The following is a 17,720-nucleotide window of genomic DNA, read 5'->3' as shown; positions in this document are numbered from 1 at the left end:
GTAAGATCCTAAGAAAGACGAGCTGTTGCATTTTTATAAATCAGGACTAGAAAACAGTAGTTATTAGAAAACTTTATTATTTAGTTGCTATTAAAGGCTCAGGTTCTGACACTAGGTGTCTCGCAAAGGAAGCCATACTGAGGTTTTCATTAATGAAATTTCATTAATTGGTTAAAATCCTTAATGATCAGTGTAAACTCCTGACCTGGCATAATATTGGCAGGAATGTTTTAGGAGTTACAGTGGTATCTCGGGTTATATACGCTTCAGGTTGAAGACTCTGCTAACCCAGAAATAGTGCTTCAGGTTAAGAACTTTGCTTCAGGATGAGAACAGAAATCATGCTCTGGCAGCACGGCAGCCCCATTAGCTAAAGTGGTGCTTCAGGTTAAGAACGGACCTCCGGAACGAATTAAGCTCTTAACCCGAGGTACCACTGTATTAGCATATTGGAGGGGGGGCACTTGGAGCCACCAAAAGTAAGCTTTTGAACTCTAATTATTAAGTCACCTTCCCATAGACGTTCCCTAAGCAAAGCAAAGCCACAGCCCTCCTCTGTTTCAACAGCGCTACATCAACCTGTACCTTTTATCAGTCAGTCCTAAGAGGACCTCTACTGACTGACACTTGTGTCGCAGAGTTAGGCTGGCTAAATGAAGAAGCCAGTGCTGCTGGAGCCTGCTCCCAAATACACGATTAGTCCCTTTAGGCAGAATTCCCCTCAGGAATGGGTACTCAACTTGTTCTGCCCCACAGGTTAAGATTTATGACACTCGTCCCATCCTCCCTACCCAAAGCCTCTCTTGTAGGAGCATGCCATCCCTGTGCAAGATTTAGCTGGAAGGCTGCAAACTGAACTAGAGCGCTGTGGCGTGTATCCCACCTGCAGGCTACCTGAGCATCTTTTCATTGGACCGATTCATGAATCATTTGGGGGGAGGTGCTGGAAACTTCCAGCCGTTAAGCAGGCCAGAGTTCTGTTCACTTTCCAGGGTACTCGAACACCGCAGCTGCTCCCATCCCTGTTCCAATGCACATGGAGACCACGCCGTATCCTCTGAAAGAAGGACACAAGTTAGTGCCTAACTCTTGTTTGCATTCTATAGTTTCATCGGACATGGTTTTAGAAACAGACTACTTTTGAACTCATACTCCGATTCATGGTCACACAGGTCAGAATTTGCAACACAGACTAAAACCAGCTAAGTGGCACAATGGCAGCTGAATGCAGTTCCTGCCACCTGAGATACTTCAGCCCAATATTCCTAAGATGTGTGCTGCAAGAGCTAGATTTATTCAGAAGTACTCAGCCCAGAGGCTGATGTGCCTCTGTATGATTTACTGCTCAGACATACCCAAAGTAGTGTATGAGAGAAAACGAGAGCATGCACATCTTGGCTATCCAAAATCGGGGGAAGTTGCTTGCAAAATCATTTCAGTTACTGAGATTTGGGGAGGGAGAGAGAAATAGGTGTTTACTGCAGTAGAACCTAGCAGTACACTTGGATTGCAAGTTTAAGAAGTGGCAGGGACCAATCAAAAAGTCTGCCCCAAAAGGCACTAAAACCAACAGCTCCACAAACTGTTGAATTATTGCCACATGCTACAAAGTCCTTTGATGTGTCTTGCATTTCTTCCTGCTCGTTAGAACTTGCGTAAGAAAGCTTTGCGATAGTTGTAACTCCTGAACAGGTTTCTCCAGTTGGGAAACCACCTACACAAACCCGTCCAGCACCAGGGGCATAAAAAAGTACGTCTTTCTTTAGCAACATGATACATACTTCAAAGTTAAGAGTTAATGCAAGTGACTCCACACTCACCTCTTCCCCCTACGCTTCAGCTCGTTGAGCAGAGTGACCACCTGCCGCGCCCCAGTGCAGCCCAGAGGGTGCCCCAAAGCAATGGCCCCACCAAGGGGATTGACCTTCTCCATGGGGATGCCAAGCTTCTCCACACAGTAGACAGCCTGCAAAAACACCACAGTGTTACCTCCACTTAGCCAGGGGTCTCAACATCTGAATCTCCCACCTTAAGACTTCTTAAGGAGATTCAACGTTTTAAAGCAACTGAATAGAGTTACGCAAGTCGCCTCTTCCTGTTTTCTCCGTCTCTGCATGTAACGAAGCAAGCTAGGTGAACACGAGAATTACCTGAATAAAGGCATGGCCAAGGAATATGAGCGCCCCCATGGTATGTGCTGGATTTCTACTACTCACACCACATTATAAGTATCGAAGCTTTGGGAGGGATGTGCAAGGAGTGGTGAGGAAGGGACGCTCTAACCCTATTCCTCCAGCCCGACTAGGAGAAACATCCCTGGAGTGGCAAAAATAAATGCAGTTCCAAGAAGTTCCCGACTTAGAGGACCAGCTGCTACTAAGCCATTCCACAGTCTCCTCAAAACAGAAAGCTGGGGGAAGGGGAATGTGGGTTCTGTCCACCTTTCATTTGCCGAGTGAACACCACAGGGAATGGTATTATTCTTCTTGCAAGTCCTGGTGCAAATTAACAATATTAAAAGTGGGGAGCATGTTTAATTGGAAGTAGGATGTTCAGTTCCCAATGCTGAAGGTGGTAAAGGTAAAGGTACCCCTGCCTGTACGGGCCAGTCTTGACAGACTCTAGGGTTGTGCACTCATCTCACTCTAGAGGCCGGGAGCCAGCGCTGTCCTCAGACACTTCCGGGTCACGTGGCCAGAGTGACGAAGCTGCTCTGGCGAGCCGGCACCAGCGCAGCACACGGAAACGCCGTTTACCTTCCCGCTATAAAGCGGTACCTATTTATCTACTTGCACTTAGGGGTGCTATCGAAGTGGTAGGTGGGCAGGAGCTGGGACTGAACGACGGGAGCTCACCCCGCCGCGGGGATTTGAACCGCCGACCATGCGATCGGCAAGTCCTAAGCGCTGAGGTTTTACCTACAGCGCCACCCGCGTCCCTGCTGAAGGTGGACCTTCAATTAAAACTCTGACGGCAGCAAAGAGCTCTTGCGTGAAACCCATTCTTGCACCCTCATCACAGTGCTGCTGCTGCCGCCTCTACCACTTCCAGTGCCCTGAAAGGGGTTCCATGGGGAAGGGTGGATGAATTGCAGCAACGCTGTGCAAACTGGTTTCACACAGCACTGAAATGCCACTGCTTAAAGCCCCATAGTCCAATTCAAGCCAAATCGGTTGGGTAAGATCAAGGGAGACCATGGCAGGGGACACTGCAAGGAAGAATGAATAGCCCGATAAAAGACAGATGCATACGTTTTCAGCCCAGGCTATGTGTAGAATACAATAACTATTATGTGTGGGCCTGAGGGATTGGACGCCCATCATCCAGGGGCTATGAGAACCTTAAATGCAGTCTACCTCTTAATTATTGCAACTAGAAAGCCCTTATTTTTTGGAATTTTTCATCTATCCAAGATGCTTTTAATACACATGCATTGCAAGAGAAGTGATGAGCTTTTTGCTTTCACCTAAGCCCATCACCTCCGGAAGAGACCTAAATCCCATTTGGTCCCAACACAGAAAAAACCCCACCCTAAAAATGAAGTGCAACAAAATAGGCAAATCTCACCTGACTAGCAAAGGCCTCGTTGATTTCAAATATGTCAATATCTTTCACAGTCAAACCTGCAGGTTAGAGCGAGAGAAGATGCCAAAGTAAGCCTTTCCAGTTAATATTCGTAACACCGCTGTTGCAATTCGTTGTGAAATTAGCCTGCTCCACCCTTTCAGTGTTTGACTCATCCACCCCCAAAAGATATGGGAGGGAAATATGAATATGGGGTGGGAGAGAAAGAGGGAGAGAAAATGAACTTGGGCAGAAAGAGGGAGAAATATCTGAAGTGTGTGTGTGCAGGAGTTAGAGATGCTTGTGTGTCCGTGGTTTGTTTGTGTGTGTGAGGTATGTGCACGAGAGTGAGTGAAGAAGAGTCACCTTCTGTATTTTTCCTGCTACTGGTAAATTCTCCCTGTTACTAGGTATCAGTGGCATCACAGTTTGTGCTGATGAAATTAATATTTGTGATCCCCACTGGTAGGACATAGTGGACTTCCTACTATAAGCCTCGGGTTTTCTGGGTGGGGGGTGGACAGCGGCAAAAACCATACCCTCTCCATTTGGTTTATCATGCCATGCTCCATGGCAGCCCTTCTGCGACTGGTGCCCACAGCACTTACTCAAAATCCAAAATGTGCCCATTGGTCCCAAAAGGCTGGCAACCCCTGGCCCAAGGTTAACTTACCAGCCTTTTCCAACGCCGCCGGAATGGCATAGGCTGGTCCTATGCCCATGACATCAGGTGGAACGCCAACGATTGCACACGACCTCAGCACCCCGAGGATGGGGAGGCCCAGCTGGGACGCTCTGGAACGTCTGGCCAGGAGAACCGCAGCAGCGCCGTCACTAACTTGGCTGGAATTACCTGTGGCGAGAGATTTCCCATGCCAGGGCAAGGTTTCAGCATTGTGAGGCAGGTTTAGTTACACAGAATGCTGGCAAGCCCAGCACAAACCTGTTAGTTATGACACAACTCTACCAAAGGGGGGGGGGGGAGATTCAGACTATGTTCCCAGGCATTTGCAGGCCTAAGTTAATGTGGTCACAGGAGTTTCTGTTGCCTGTAGAGGTGATCTTGGACACAGAAATCCAGCAACATCAGGATTCGTTTGCAGCTACTGTGACTAGTGCTGCTGGCAGCTATTCAGAGCAGGACTAACCAACAGCCTTCAGAGAGGATCAATATACTGTTTACTTCTTTTTTTGCTGGCCTCCAAATGTGGGAAACATAGAATCTGATACAGGTAGGTAGCCGTGTTCGTCTGCCGTAGTCAAAACAAAATTTAAAAAATTCCTTCCAGTAGCACCTTAAGAGACCAACTAAGTTTGTTATTGGAGCTTTCATGTGCATGCACACGAAAGCTCCAATAACAAACTTAGTTGGTCTCTAAAGTGCTACTGGAAGGAATGTTTTTATTTTGTATAGAATCTGATACTGACTGAGAATTGCATTGGCTGCAAAACTCCAGTGTTCAGCAATTGTTTCCTATGCCTTCCCATCTAATATATCACTATTTCTTTCCCACAACCCCGCTTCAAACACGCACACAAACTTCCACCATTAATAACCCGTTTAAGAGCAATTTTATCTGTTTCCTTAAACATAATAAAAGAAACAACCAGATTATGGGTAGAAAGATGCCTTATACCAGGTCAGATGATCTGCCCATAGAACCCAGTATTGTCTACTCTGACTGGCAGTGGCCTTTCCTGTTAAAATGGAGGTGCTTGGGTCTCCAGCTGTTTTAAGCTCCAATTCCCATCATCCCTGACCACTGGTCCTGCTAACTAGGGATGGGAGTTGTAGCCCCAAAACAGCTGGAAACCCAAGTTTGGGAATGCCTGCTCTAGAGTGTAAATTATGCATTCCACCACTGAGCTATGCCTCCTTCCAAACACAAGTCACCACTGGCTTCATTATTTCAAACTGGTTTTTCTTCCTTTGCTGTTAACAGCACTTTGCATCTTGCAGCTACTAAGTATTATGTAAATAACAGCCAAACCAACGAGACTGAACTGGCACGTTTCACTGACATTCATAAGTGCAAATAGAGAAGTTACAAATGCCTCCAGTTGCTTCATCTCCTGTTAATTCGGCCTCTGCTCCTGGTGCTTACCAGCAGTCGTGGTGCCATTCTCCTTGAAGGCCGGCTTTAGCTTCGCCAACCCCTCCAGCGTGGTGCTTGGCCTGACCCCTTCATCTTGGAGCACAGTGATCGTCTTCTCTTGGCCCTGGTCATCCGTGAAGGTGGTGGTGACCGGGACAATCTCATCTTTAAACCACCCCATCTGCTGGGCTCGAGCTGCTCTGGAAGCACAAATGTACTTTTTTGCACATTTTTCAGAACATTGCTGTGTACTAAGCACAGGGTGAAGGCACAAAATAAGAATGTGTGTTCCTAAAGCTGTATGAAAGACATTTAAATAATGTCACCTATGTTAGCACAGGAAGGGAGCAGGAGGAGTTGTCCATGATTGCTCTAAGAGGAGCCCAAGCTGCTCTGGGACCCCTTCCATTTGACTGCAAGGTTTCCGCTCATTTCAATGGTGTTTTGTGAGAATGTTTATGTGAGATGGCGGTAGATCTGACTTTATACAAACACTCTATTCCTAGTCTCAAACATTGGCACTTGAGATGCTAAATTATGAGGATAGAACTTCCTTTATGTATGCTACAACAGCAGCAAGAATACTTATTGCGAAGTATTGGAAGACACAAGATCTACCCACTCTGGAAGAATGGCAGATGAAGGTGATGGACTATATGGAATTGGCGGAAATAACCGGCAGAATCCGAGACCAGGGAGAAGAGCTGGTGGAAGAAGATTGGAAGAAATTTAAAGACTATTTACAGAAACACTGCAAAATTAATGAATGTTAGAATGATGCTGGTTTGAAGTTAAGTGGGGGTTTTTAGCAGCAATGTTAAGGAACATGTAAAAATGGATTGTTAACAGGTGATAATCTAAAGCTATAATATATTAAGATAAAAGATTAAGATAAAATTTAAGAGGGAAAGGATTTGCTGAATTAACCAACTGAACTGGAATACAAGAAAGGGAGGTGTGAGGAGGTCAGGGAAACAAGCAAATGAAAGATAAGATATGGAAAGACTGATTTGTTTTTAATTGTTCTTATTTTGTATTTTCTTTTTATTCTTTTTAAATTTTGTAATATGCTGAAACTTCAATAAATATCTTTTTTAAAAAAAGAGATGTTAAACTATGGCAACTTATTAGATGATCCTTGACCATTCGAGCCTGCACAGGTTCCACAAAGCTCTTCCATCCGACAGGATGACAAACACAAAGCTAAGAGAAACACAAACAGGTCTACAAACTTTTACAGCCCTACCCTGCAGCAAAGACTGATCCGTTAAGATTACTGCCTTCCATGTTCTGCATACAAGCCAAAGCTAGCACCATAGCATCTGCTCATGCCAGGCAAGATGCGAAAGATTTGTATTCCTAAGCAGAACTGAAAGACTTCAATTAACTGGCTCAAAGTCAGATCGAGCTGCAGAACCCAAGCGACAATATCTTACATTTGGAGAGTAGGTGCACTGCATTCCTGTGCCTGCAGAGCAAGCAGCACTGCATGAATCGAGCCAGCTAAGCTACACGAGGTTTGACACACACCAGAAAAGGCCATAGATCACCAGCAAAGCCCAGGTCCCTATCAAGTCCATGGGACAGCTGGGAAAGAGCTATGCTTGAAGCCCGAGAGAGCCAGATTCAGTGTAGCTATTACTCAGCTGGCAGGACCAATGGAATGAATTGGTGTGAATGCAGTTTCCACCAGAACACAAGTCAAACTGAGGCAAAAGGGGTGAGCAGGAAGACATTATTTCCCCTCTGCGCATATCAGGACCACCACCACCCCCAGGCGCAAGCAAGCAAGAGCAGTGGCGTAGCGTGGGGGGTGCAGGGGGGGCCGGCTGCACCGGGCGCAACATCTGGGGGGGGCGCGCGCTCACAGCTCTCTGCCCCTACCTGGCTCACTCACTCTCTCTCACTGCAGTGCTGGCTGTGCGAATCCGATCCGAGCCGCCGGGTCGCCGCCCACTGTGGAGGGGAGGGTGCCAGGCGTGCGGTGCAGTGCGGAGAGAGAGCGAGGGACTATCTGGGGGAGGGACAGTGCAGCGGGGGGGCGGGGCGCAAATTACTTGCCTTGCCCCGGGTGCTGACAACCCACGCTACGCCACTGAGCAAGAGGGAGGGTGTGAATGCATGAACTGCTATGATTGGTGGTGCCATCGCAAGGGCAAGGAGAAAGGCTTGAACCTTGAATTCCCTGGGAGGAAAGCCAAGTTCTAAAGGGCATTTGGCTTGGAAGCGACTTCTCCAACTACACACTAGGCACACAACCAACAAGCAAAGCCCCTGCTGTGAGCCACTGTGTTATATAATCAGGCAGGAAGGCAACCTGGATAAAGCACTGAACCAAACAGGTCATTTCGCAGGAATGACACAGCATGATTTAATGCTATATTAGCCAAAACATAGTGTAATCGTACCTTGGTTTTCGAACAGCTTAGTTCTCGAATGTTTTGGCCCCTAAACGTCGCAAACCCAGAAGTGAGTGGTTCCGGTTTGTGAACGATTTTTGGAAGCCGAACGTCCGACGGAGCTCCCTACAGCCAATCAGAAGCCATGCTTTGGTTTTCCAAACATTCTGGAAGTCGAACGGACTTCGGGAACGGATTCTGTTCGACTTCCAAGGTACGACTGTACTAAGAAATGCTGGATTCAGTAAGCTGCTCTGTCTTTGGGATGCTGGTGTTTGCATAGACACAGGTGAACCGTAAGCAGTGGCTGCGGAAAGCAGGACACAGAAAGCAGGCAGCTTCTAAGTGGGAAAGAGCCAAAGTCCATTTCTTTGGGGGCTGGAGGAGAAAAGCAACCACTTACTTTTGCTGAGAAGCCAAGGCAAAGGCATCTTGCTTTTTCCGGGTGACGTTAAACCTTTCGGCTACATTCTCTGAGGTTATTCTGAAAAACAAGATTAGTTATCAGGTGGATTAATCCACTGGTTCAGAGCATATTTGTCTCTCTAAGGAAAGTGAAGGAAGAGTGGAACCAATGTGACTTTCAAAAGAACCAGGGGGTCCAGAATCATGCATGCTCAGGATTTGCCACCCCAAGAACCACAACTTTCATTATTAAAAAAGCAAGTTTTCAGTTCATAAACTAAGCTTATAAATATGTGAGCGATGCCCAATGAAAAACATCAAAAGAGGTGGGGAGGGAAAATAAGACCAACTGGCTGAAGAGGACTTGCCGGTATTTATGAAACACTTTTATTGTACTCCTTTCTGTAACAAAGTGACCTCAAAGCAGTTTGCATAAACAATTGAAAACAATACAAATTCTTAAATTACAAGAAAAAAAATCACAGCAATAAAATAATTATAGTCAACAAAAGAATAGCAAAAAGAGAGAAGAACTGGAGTAGCCTAAACATAGTTGCCAAAATGTTGGGAAAATATCAACCACGTTTTTGCTTTCTTTAAACAACTTACTCCAATGGCAAACACGTGGCAAACAACTTATTATACAAAATGCATAACTTCCATGCAAACTTTGACTTTTTATTGGTGTGTGTACACAAGTTGCTGTTACATTTTCTGTGTGCCTTTTACTTGCCTCTAGCATCATTCATCAGCTTTACCAGAAACCTGACAATGAACAATTTCTCAGAAACTCACATAGATGGAAAGTGGCGTCAAAGAAAGACCCCCTGAAACCATAAAAAGAGATAAAAACGCCTACCCCATTGGGATAAGGCAATCTCTGGCGTTGCTGTTGTCCATCATGCGAGAACTGACGTCCCCAGGATTGCCGACGGTACGCAGAGACATGCTTTCCACTCTGGAGGGAGAACAGAGAAATAGAAATACATTTGCAAACCTCACTTGTATGAAAGAACCATATAAGGATCAGGAAAAGAGACAAGTACCTAACTGCTTTCATAGGAACGCTAAAATGAATTACTGTATTTTTCGCTCTATAAGACACACCCGACCATAAGACGCACCTAGTTTTAGAGGAGGAGAACAAGAAAAAAAACTATCTCTCCCTCCCTGTCCGGCGCCTCTCCAGCAAAGCAGGAGAAATGGAAGGGGCACCGTTTCTGCTCCCACTTTGCCGAAGGGGCGCTGCACAGCTTTCCCTCTCTGCACAGCGCTCCAGTGAAGCGAAGTCAGAACAGCAAGAGGGATTGCTGCGCACCGATCCCCCTCACTCTCCTGGCTTCAGCGAAAGCATCAGAAAGCCTCCGGAGCACAGCGGGAGGAGCAATCCCGCTGCGCTCCAGAGGTTTTCGCTGGCTATCACTGAAGCCAGGAGAGCGAGAGGGATCGGTGCGCAGCAATCCCTCTTGCTGTTCTGACTTCAGGGATAGCTGTGCAGCCTGCATTCGCTCCATAAGATGTACACACATTTCCCCTTACTTTTTAGGAGGGAAAAAGTGTGTCTTATAGAGCGAAAAATACAGTGGTGTCTCGGGTTAAGTACTTAATTCGTTCCGGAGGTCCGTACTTAACCTGAAGCACCACTTTAGCTAATGGGACCTCCCACTGCTGCCGCGCCGCCGGAGCACGATTTCTGTTCTCATCCTGAAGCAAAGTTCTTAACCCTAGGTAATATTTCTAGGTTAGCGGAGTCTGCAACCTGAAGCGTTTGTAACCTGAAGCATATGTAACCCAAGGTACCACTGTATGGTAAATAAAGAGAGCACATAACCAAAATATAAACTTGCTGCCTACATATATTTTTCCTGTTGGACCATCTGGAAAAATCACTTGAAGCAGCAATCTTATACCCACTTACCAGAGAGTAAACCCCACTGAACTCAACTGGACTACTTCCAGGTAGACATGTATAAGATGCTACTTCTCCACTCTAATGGTATCAATCTCTGCCAGCCTTCCTTGGATTAGTGCCCTCTAAAGATTTTGGACTATAACTCACAACATCCCTGACTCATTAAACAATCTTGCTGGACCTGATGAGAGCCAAAGTCCAAAACATCAGGGGAGCAACCAGGGTGAGGAAAGCTGTCCTGTGCTATCAGGTCAGAACTCTGAAAAAGACTGTGACGCCTCAGTTATATTAACTCTGAAGGATCCTACTGAAATCATTTCCAAGCAACAGTGTGTTGAAGGATAGCATTAAAGATCTTAGGTGCCTTCAGATCTTACTCTGTACCAGCTGGGGTACAGACTGTTTGCATTATTTTCTGAAATGCTCCTACATGCAGTCTTAAAATACGTGTTTAGCAAGAGAAGCTGTGCATGTCAACATGACAGCCATCAGCTCAAAGTCTTAGCAGTCAGACCGAACAGGCATGGCTCAAGCTTGGTTACCAAACAGCCTCCACAAAACTAATAAGCCACCCGATGAAGCCATGGATTTTCCAGAGAGCAGGTTTTTAATGTCTGCAGTGTCAGTTTTCAGCCCCAGACCAGAAGATACCAAAAGGTTTACAGCTCACAAGTGGTACCTCGCAAGACGAATAACTCGCAAGATGAAAGAGTTTTTCATTTTCTGAGTTGCTTCGCAAGACGGATTTCCCTATGGGCTTGCTTCGCAAGACGAAAACGTCTTGCGCCTTTTTTTTAAAACCGCCAATGCATTCCTATGGGAAACCGTCAATACACAGTGGTGCTTCGCAAGACGAAAAAACTCGCAGAACGAAAAAACTCGCAGAACAAATTAATTTCGTCTTGCGAGGCACCACTGTACCACTTTTTATTTGTAAGGGCAGCATATCTGCCAAGTCAACAGTTCTGAAATCTGTACAGATGCAAGAGCAGTTCCTGGCTACACTTTAAACTCTTGATAGCATTAAACAACAGATCAATGTTGCCAGGCAGGCTGGTAGATTAACTACAGCAATTCTCTACATAGTTTTTAAAAGTGGGCTTAGCGAGTCTTTCCCGGAGAAATCAATACAAAGCTACTCACAAGTGGCAACACTTGGCCTGCATTGCTCAACAGGAACTGAAGGTCAAAGTGCTCAGTTTCGGAATCCCAGATCAGCCTTTGTCCTACATTTTTCTGGCCTAGCATTTGCAAGCTATGCTTTCGCAACACGTGTCATTGCAAAATTAAGACCAAGCTACGAAGCCTAGATTATAACAAGGGTGTGAGATCCTAAGCAGTATAAAGCTGAAACATGTAAACATCCTCCCACAGGAATGGCTTTTACACTATAATCAGGAAATTGTGTGTGGCAGCACTTGGACCTCCAAAGAATGCAAGCAGCCCACTTTCAAAAGGCCCTGCAAAACTGGACTGAAAACTGAGTCTGAAAAATGACCTCAACCAGCAAGCTCAGGCCTAGGAGGACTACACTAGGTCTGAATACCACACCCACTTGATCACCCCAACACTTAATTTCAGAGAGTAAAACCTAAGAAGCTTGAGTACAGCGCTTCATGGGTTCATCTCTTACACTAGCATAAGGGGCGTTTTGACCCTGTAACAACCAGTCATCCTGTGAGGCCTGCCATTTCACAGAAGTGGAACTGAAGAAGAGAGTTACCGTATTTTTCGCTCTATTAAGACGCACCAGACCACAAGACGCACCTAGTTTTTGGAGCAGGAAAACAAGAAAAAAAATATTCTGAATCTCACAAGCCAGAACAGCAAGAGGGATCGCTATGCAGTGAAAGCAGCAATCCCTCTCGCTGTTCTGGCTTCTGGGATAGCTGTACAGCCTGCATTCGCTCCGTAAGACGCGCACACATTTCCCCTTACTTTTTAGGAGGGAAAAGGTGAGTCTTATAGAGCAAAAAATACGGTATTTGCCAAAGACCTCTTAGGGGTTTACAGCTGAAGTAGAAGTTTAAGCCAAGCCTAAGCCCCACAATGAAACTGCACCACCCTGCCTTCATAAAACCAACTTTAAAACTAAACGTTTTAGAATATTCACGGTGCACAATACAGATGCACACAGTTCAAGAGCACGCAAGTTTATTGCAGTCTGACTTACATGGTTTTTTACAGAGGTTGTAAAACCACGTGGACTTAAAACGTCTGCCTGTTACTGCTAAAAAACTTCAGCCACACCACATGTGGAATGAGTGGAGGCTGGAAGGATACACAGATACCTCTAGATTTCTGGAAGACTCTCTCTGTGGGCTACCATTGTGGGACTGTTTGAACAGGTAGCCATATAAATAATGGGAGAGGAAAGAGGTGCTGCAAAGTTGACTGTCTCACAAACTACTACTGGTAGCCACATGACTTGGAAGACGACACAGGCTCATTATCCCTGCTATGAACTGCCATAGGTACCTGAGAGGCAATGAATAGCAACTTGTGCTCCACAGCACCCTGGAAAAACCTAGGACTTAATCCTAGGAACAGGATTAGCAGATGAAAGATATCTATGCTACTGACTATCCTACTGATTTTCATAAGACACACGTAACACCTATAAGGCGTTATCACAAGTTTCAATGGGGAAGAATGTCAATTGGATTAAGTAGAACCGCCCTAAGTACCGTATTTTTCGCTCTATAAGACGCACCAGACCACAAGACGCACCTAGTTTTTGAGGAGGAAAATAAGAAAAAAAATATTCTGAATCTCAGAAGCCAGAACAGCAAGAGGGATCGCTGCACAGTGAAAGCAGCAATCCCTCTTGCTGTTCTGGCTTCTGGGATAGCTGTGCAGCCTGCATTCGCTCCATAAGACGCACACACATTTCCTCTTACTTTTTAGGAGGGAAAAAGTGAGTCTTATAGAGCAAAAAATACGGTAAATTATAAATCAAATTAAAGTGGAAGTTGCATCAGACCCACAAGTTTCCATAATGGATGCGGATGTTTTATTCTAGGGCAAACATTGCTTCACCATTGCTAGCATGAAACACGGAGGGTGTTTTTACATTCCTAAAATGCCAGAATGAAAAAAGCTCCCCCTTCTGTACCAGCTGCCTCACTCGATAAAATACTACATGATCTGTGAAGAGAACGTGACTGAGGTTACAGACTAGCAAGGGATGTTCGTGAAAAGACTCGTCTTACCCACAGGCCAAGCCCATGTCGTAAGCTCCATTTCTGATGCCACCTACAAATAAAACAAGCAATAATTTAAGATCAATCTTGGTGAGCAGCCCTCTCACCAATATTGAACAGATAGAGGGGATTACATATTCTGGGAACTAAAACACTTCACTTATTCTCCAACCTGGTTAATATTATTAAGAATTTACAAATTTCAATAAAGTTGATTCATGTAGCTACTTACTACAAGGAGCTTCTGGTGCCTTCGTTACATATCTCTAGGCACCAGGCAAAAACATTCCTCTTCTCCCAGGCCCCTTTGGCTAATTAAACAATCTATAGCCTTTAAAAGGGGGGGGGGTGTTGTTGTTTGTTTTGATGGTATGTATTTTTGTGTTTGTATTATAAACTGTGATCCTTGGCTGAAGGGCAGTGTAGAAATGTAAAAAATAATAATAATGAACACGCCCAGATCTTCATGGAAAGAAACTTATTGGTCCAGGAATCTTAACTCCATCTAGCAACAGGAGTCAATATACAAACTGCACAGGAAGTTCAGCTCCAGGAATTTAAGTCTTCACAGGCCAAGCTGACACTTGCTTTGGTCAGGACTTTCAAAAGCACTAAGACTAACCAGGCTTCTGAAAACCCACAAGTGCAGAATTTTGAGGCAAGCTCCTTATTTGCTACAATATACAGATTCCTGAAAATCTGGGGGTTTGTCCTAAGTTCTTAAATGTGAAATTGTATTTGAAAGTGTGCATGCAATGCCTGCAAAAACATTTGTGGGGGAAGGAGACAACTTCTGTATCCTGTATTGCTACCCGTGCCTCTCCTCCCAGCCTCAATATATTCCTTTCTACACATCAATCACATTACACCACACATCCAGACTCTGCAAAACTTAAACTATTAATCAAAGATACAAAACAGGCATACTCCATGCTTAACAGGAACACCATATTAGAATTACTGAAATGCAGAATTTACTTTGAAGGCAGAATTTCCATGTCTTTTTGCCATGAAGCCGAGTTGTCAGCCCCTTTCTTACCAGCTATATTGATCAGAGCCTGCAACCCAGATGAGCACTGCCTGTTAACGCATGATATTGGTACAGTCTCTGGAATGCCACTGAAACAAGACACAAGCATGATGATTCATTAGCGCAGAAATAAAGTTGGAAGCCCATCTCAGAGATGTCAATTTAGAGGGATGGAGTCATTCTTTTGAGAGTAAGATAATGCAAGATACATATGCTATTCCAACCACTTAAGACTCCTTAGTCGCACTGAAGATAGTAGGACTAAGGATCTGGTGAAGTTTGGGGGATTACAGTCTATACATTATAGTTCAAGAAATCTGACTTATACCAAGTCCGACTATTGGACCATCTAGCTTTGTATCATCTATGTCAGAAGTGCAGAACCTTTAGCCTTCCATATGTTGCTGAAATACAATTCTCACCACCCCAGGCCATTACCCATGCTTGCTGGCATTATGTTTATCAACACCTGGAGGGCCAAATGCTCCCCACATCTGATGGGCAGCAGATTTCCAGGGTGTCAGGCAGGTGTCTTTTCCTATCTAGAGATGTGTAGGACTGAACCTCTGGCATGCAATGCACATGGTCTGCTGCCAAGCTCTTTCTCAAACTCTGCTACAGATGAAAGACTCAAAAGCCCCTAGAAAGTGGAGAACACTGATCCACCACAAACTGCCTTGGGGAGGTGAGGAAGCATAGCAAACCAGCTTGCAGAAAGTGACTCTGACCTAGTCACCATGTCCTGACTTAACCAATTTGCAAAGTATTTTCCAAAATATTACCAAACGCCGTTCTGGATACATGCACGATCTTGTATCCTAGTGATGTGTTGTATTTTAATGTGCTGTTGTTTGCTGCCCTGGGAGCCTCTGCATTGAAGGACGAGTTACAAACTTAATCGCAATGCATAAGCTTTCATCAAGACCAAGGGCAACCTTCTTACATAATAAACCCTGATGGAGACACAGGACAGTGAGAGCCACATTATCAGACTGTGAGATGCCAGAAGAGATGCTTGTTGTCACTTTTTATGAGTAAGCACTCAATTATCTAAGTGAAAAGCCATCTGCTTGTATCTTTCTTTCTAAAGTGCAACCCCAGTTTCATAGCCCAACCTCTTAAAGACTGGTGAAGTAGACAATATAGGCCTCACCTGTGGTGGCAAAACAGAGAGCAGCACATCCCTAAACCATTACACCACTTTTCCTTGGCCTCTTTCAAGCCAGCTTGGAATTACTTAAGTTACTAACACTTGTTCCTTAGCCAGTGGAGTGGCTATCAAGTTTCATCTCACCCAGTATTCCTCCTCCCCTGCCTTGCTATTTTCCTCTTGGCATGTGGAGAACCTGAGATAGTTATCACCACACCTCCTTTCTGCAATGCATGACAAAGTTCACAAAAGTAGGACAAACCAGCAATACTCCTTCTGCGCTCTCAAACATTAGCCAAAGCTGGCAGCCCCAATCTCTATCCTGTTTCTCATCTGGTATCAAGAGTGGTACATAGCAAAGTTCACCTTAGAAATTGTCCAATCCTCGCCACTAAAGCTCCAGCTCCAGGTTGAAGAACATTTCCTAGGTGCAAAGAGATTAATCTGCTTTTGTTATCTGCAGTTCAAATGCCATCTCCAGATTTATTTTTTAAGAAGGCACAATTCAGCATTTAAGAAGAAGATGATAGCCCATTTCCCAGACAGGAAGTCTCAATCATTCCATAGCACAAGGTTAGCAAATTTACAGTTACAACTGGGGCAGAAACAGAAATATGTACAGCGATGCAACTTCAAAATAAATTACTCACCTACACAGATATCGCCCAGCTTCTCAGGGCTTAGATTTAGGTCTTTAAGGACAGCTGTCATGACCGCAGCCAGAAGCTCATCAGGTGTAGTTTCCTAGATGGGGAAGAAACAGAAAACTGTTCTCTTGCGTGTTTCCCACACTAAGGGCTTTGCCATGTAACTATGTACTTAAACCTTTATTCTTTTTAAAAATTACTTTTCGTAGCACTGAATTCATTCGGCATCTGCCAAATTGCTAATTTTTGCCACTTTTGAGTTTACCGGCATGTCATGTATTTTGCACAATTGTATTTCCAATGAGCTGTATTCTGTTGCTTGGGCATAGTTCTTTGTGGAAAAGTAGCATATAAGTACAGTAAATCTGTCAAATGTTTACTTATATCCCACCTTCCACCACCACCTGCACCCCTGAACCAGGCCTCAAGGTGGCTTGCAACAAATTAATCTGTAATCTGTTGGGTAGCTTAATAAAGAGAAAGCCAGTCAAGGAACCACTTCGGACACTGTGTTTGCGCTGGAAGTTAGTTCATTTTTGCTGGGATAGCTCAGTCAATAAGAATAAGAATGTGAAACTCTTAACCTTAGGGCTGTGGGTTCGAGCCCCACACTGGAGAAAAAAGGGTTGGACTAAATGACCCTCGTGGCCCCTTCTACCTCTACAATTCTATTTCTCTTTTTTCCACACACCCCTCCCAATCTCCTTTTCCCAGCCACAAAAAGTAGTTTACGCCTATCACGTCTGATCTAGTTGAGGTTCCTGCATTGCAAGGGGTTATACTAGATGACCCTACCACCTCTATTTTATGCTTCTAAGATAAAAGGCAAAAAAACCCCCTAAAAGCTCATAAAAAGGTAATGGTTTTTGAACTAATAATATTAATTAATGAACTGAACTGTAAACGATTTAAAAAGGAAAAATAGGTTTTGAAAATGTAGAGAACTTGAAAGCATCGCAGCATTGCCTCAGCCGCCCCCACCTGCGCCTCCCTCCCCCCCCCCAACACCTGCTCGCTTCCACTACCTTGAAGCCGCCCCTCTTGGCCTTGGCGATGGGCGTCCTCCGCCCGTGGACCACCACCACATCCTCCGGGGCAGCCGCCGTCGAGAGGGCGGCCCCAGAGAAGCCCAGGCAAGGGCTGGGCCGCAACGAGGCAGGCCGGCCGCCCCCGGCCCCGGACAGGTGCCCGATAACCACCTGCAGGCGCTGCATCCTCCTCCGCTCTGCGCCACCCCTCGACTGGGCAGGTGAGGCAGCCCCGGAGAGCCACGCCCCCCCCTGCGCGCTGCATGCCGGGAGGCGTCTCGCTCCT

At 45.3% G+C, this 17,720-nt stretch overlaps 1 protein-coding gene across 1 annotated transcript; it reads right to left on the bottom strand.

Moving 5' to 3' along the window:
- Window positions 1-56: 56 nt before the first annotated feature.
- On the bottom strand, window positions 57-17,707 carry ACAA1 (acetyl-CoA acyltransferase 1). The gene is made up of 12 exons (XM_083406776.1): window positions 17,432-17,707; window positions 16,410-16,503; window positions 16,126-16,183; window positions 14,619-14,698; window positions 13,589-13,631; window positions 9,324-9,422; window positions 8,463-8,543; window positions 5,670-5,860; window positions 4,238-4,417; window positions 3,568-3,623; window positions 1,821-1,966; window positions 57-1,057 (listed from the first exon to the last, which is right to left on the bottom strand). The coding sequence occupies exons 1-12, from the start codon at window positions 17,618-17,620 to the stop codon at window positions 982-984; spliced, it is 1,293 nt and encodes a 430-aa protein (XP_083262902.1). The 5' UTR covers window positions 17,621-17,707; the 3' UTR covers window positions 57-981.
- Between the last annotated feature and the right edge of the window lie 13 nt (window positions 17,708-17,720).

The sequence above is a fragment of the Podarcis tiliguerta genome, assembly GCF_965153285.1.
Source record: "Podarcis tiliguerta genome assembly, chromosome: 12".
Lineage (NCBI taxonomy): Eukaryota > Metazoa > Chordata > Lepidosauria > Squamata > Lacertidae > Podarcis > Podarcis tiliguerta.
Note: the sequence above shows the minus strand (reverse complement) of the source record. Positions and strands in the feature narration are given on the sequence as shown.

Coding starts and splice junctions, on each gene's coding strand:
- ACAA1 (XM_083406776.1), bottom strand. CDS start 17,620: ATGCAGCGCCTGCAGGTGGTTATCGGGCACCTGTCCGGGGCCGGGGGC. Junction 14,699..16,125: donor AGGATTGGACAATTTCTAAG/GTGAACTTTGCT, acceptor GTCTTGTTTCAG/TGGCATTCCAGAGACTGTAC. Junction 4,418..5,669: donor GAATGGCACCACGACTGCTG/GTAAGCACCAGG, acceptor CTCTCGCCACAG/GTAATTCCAGCCAAGTTAGT.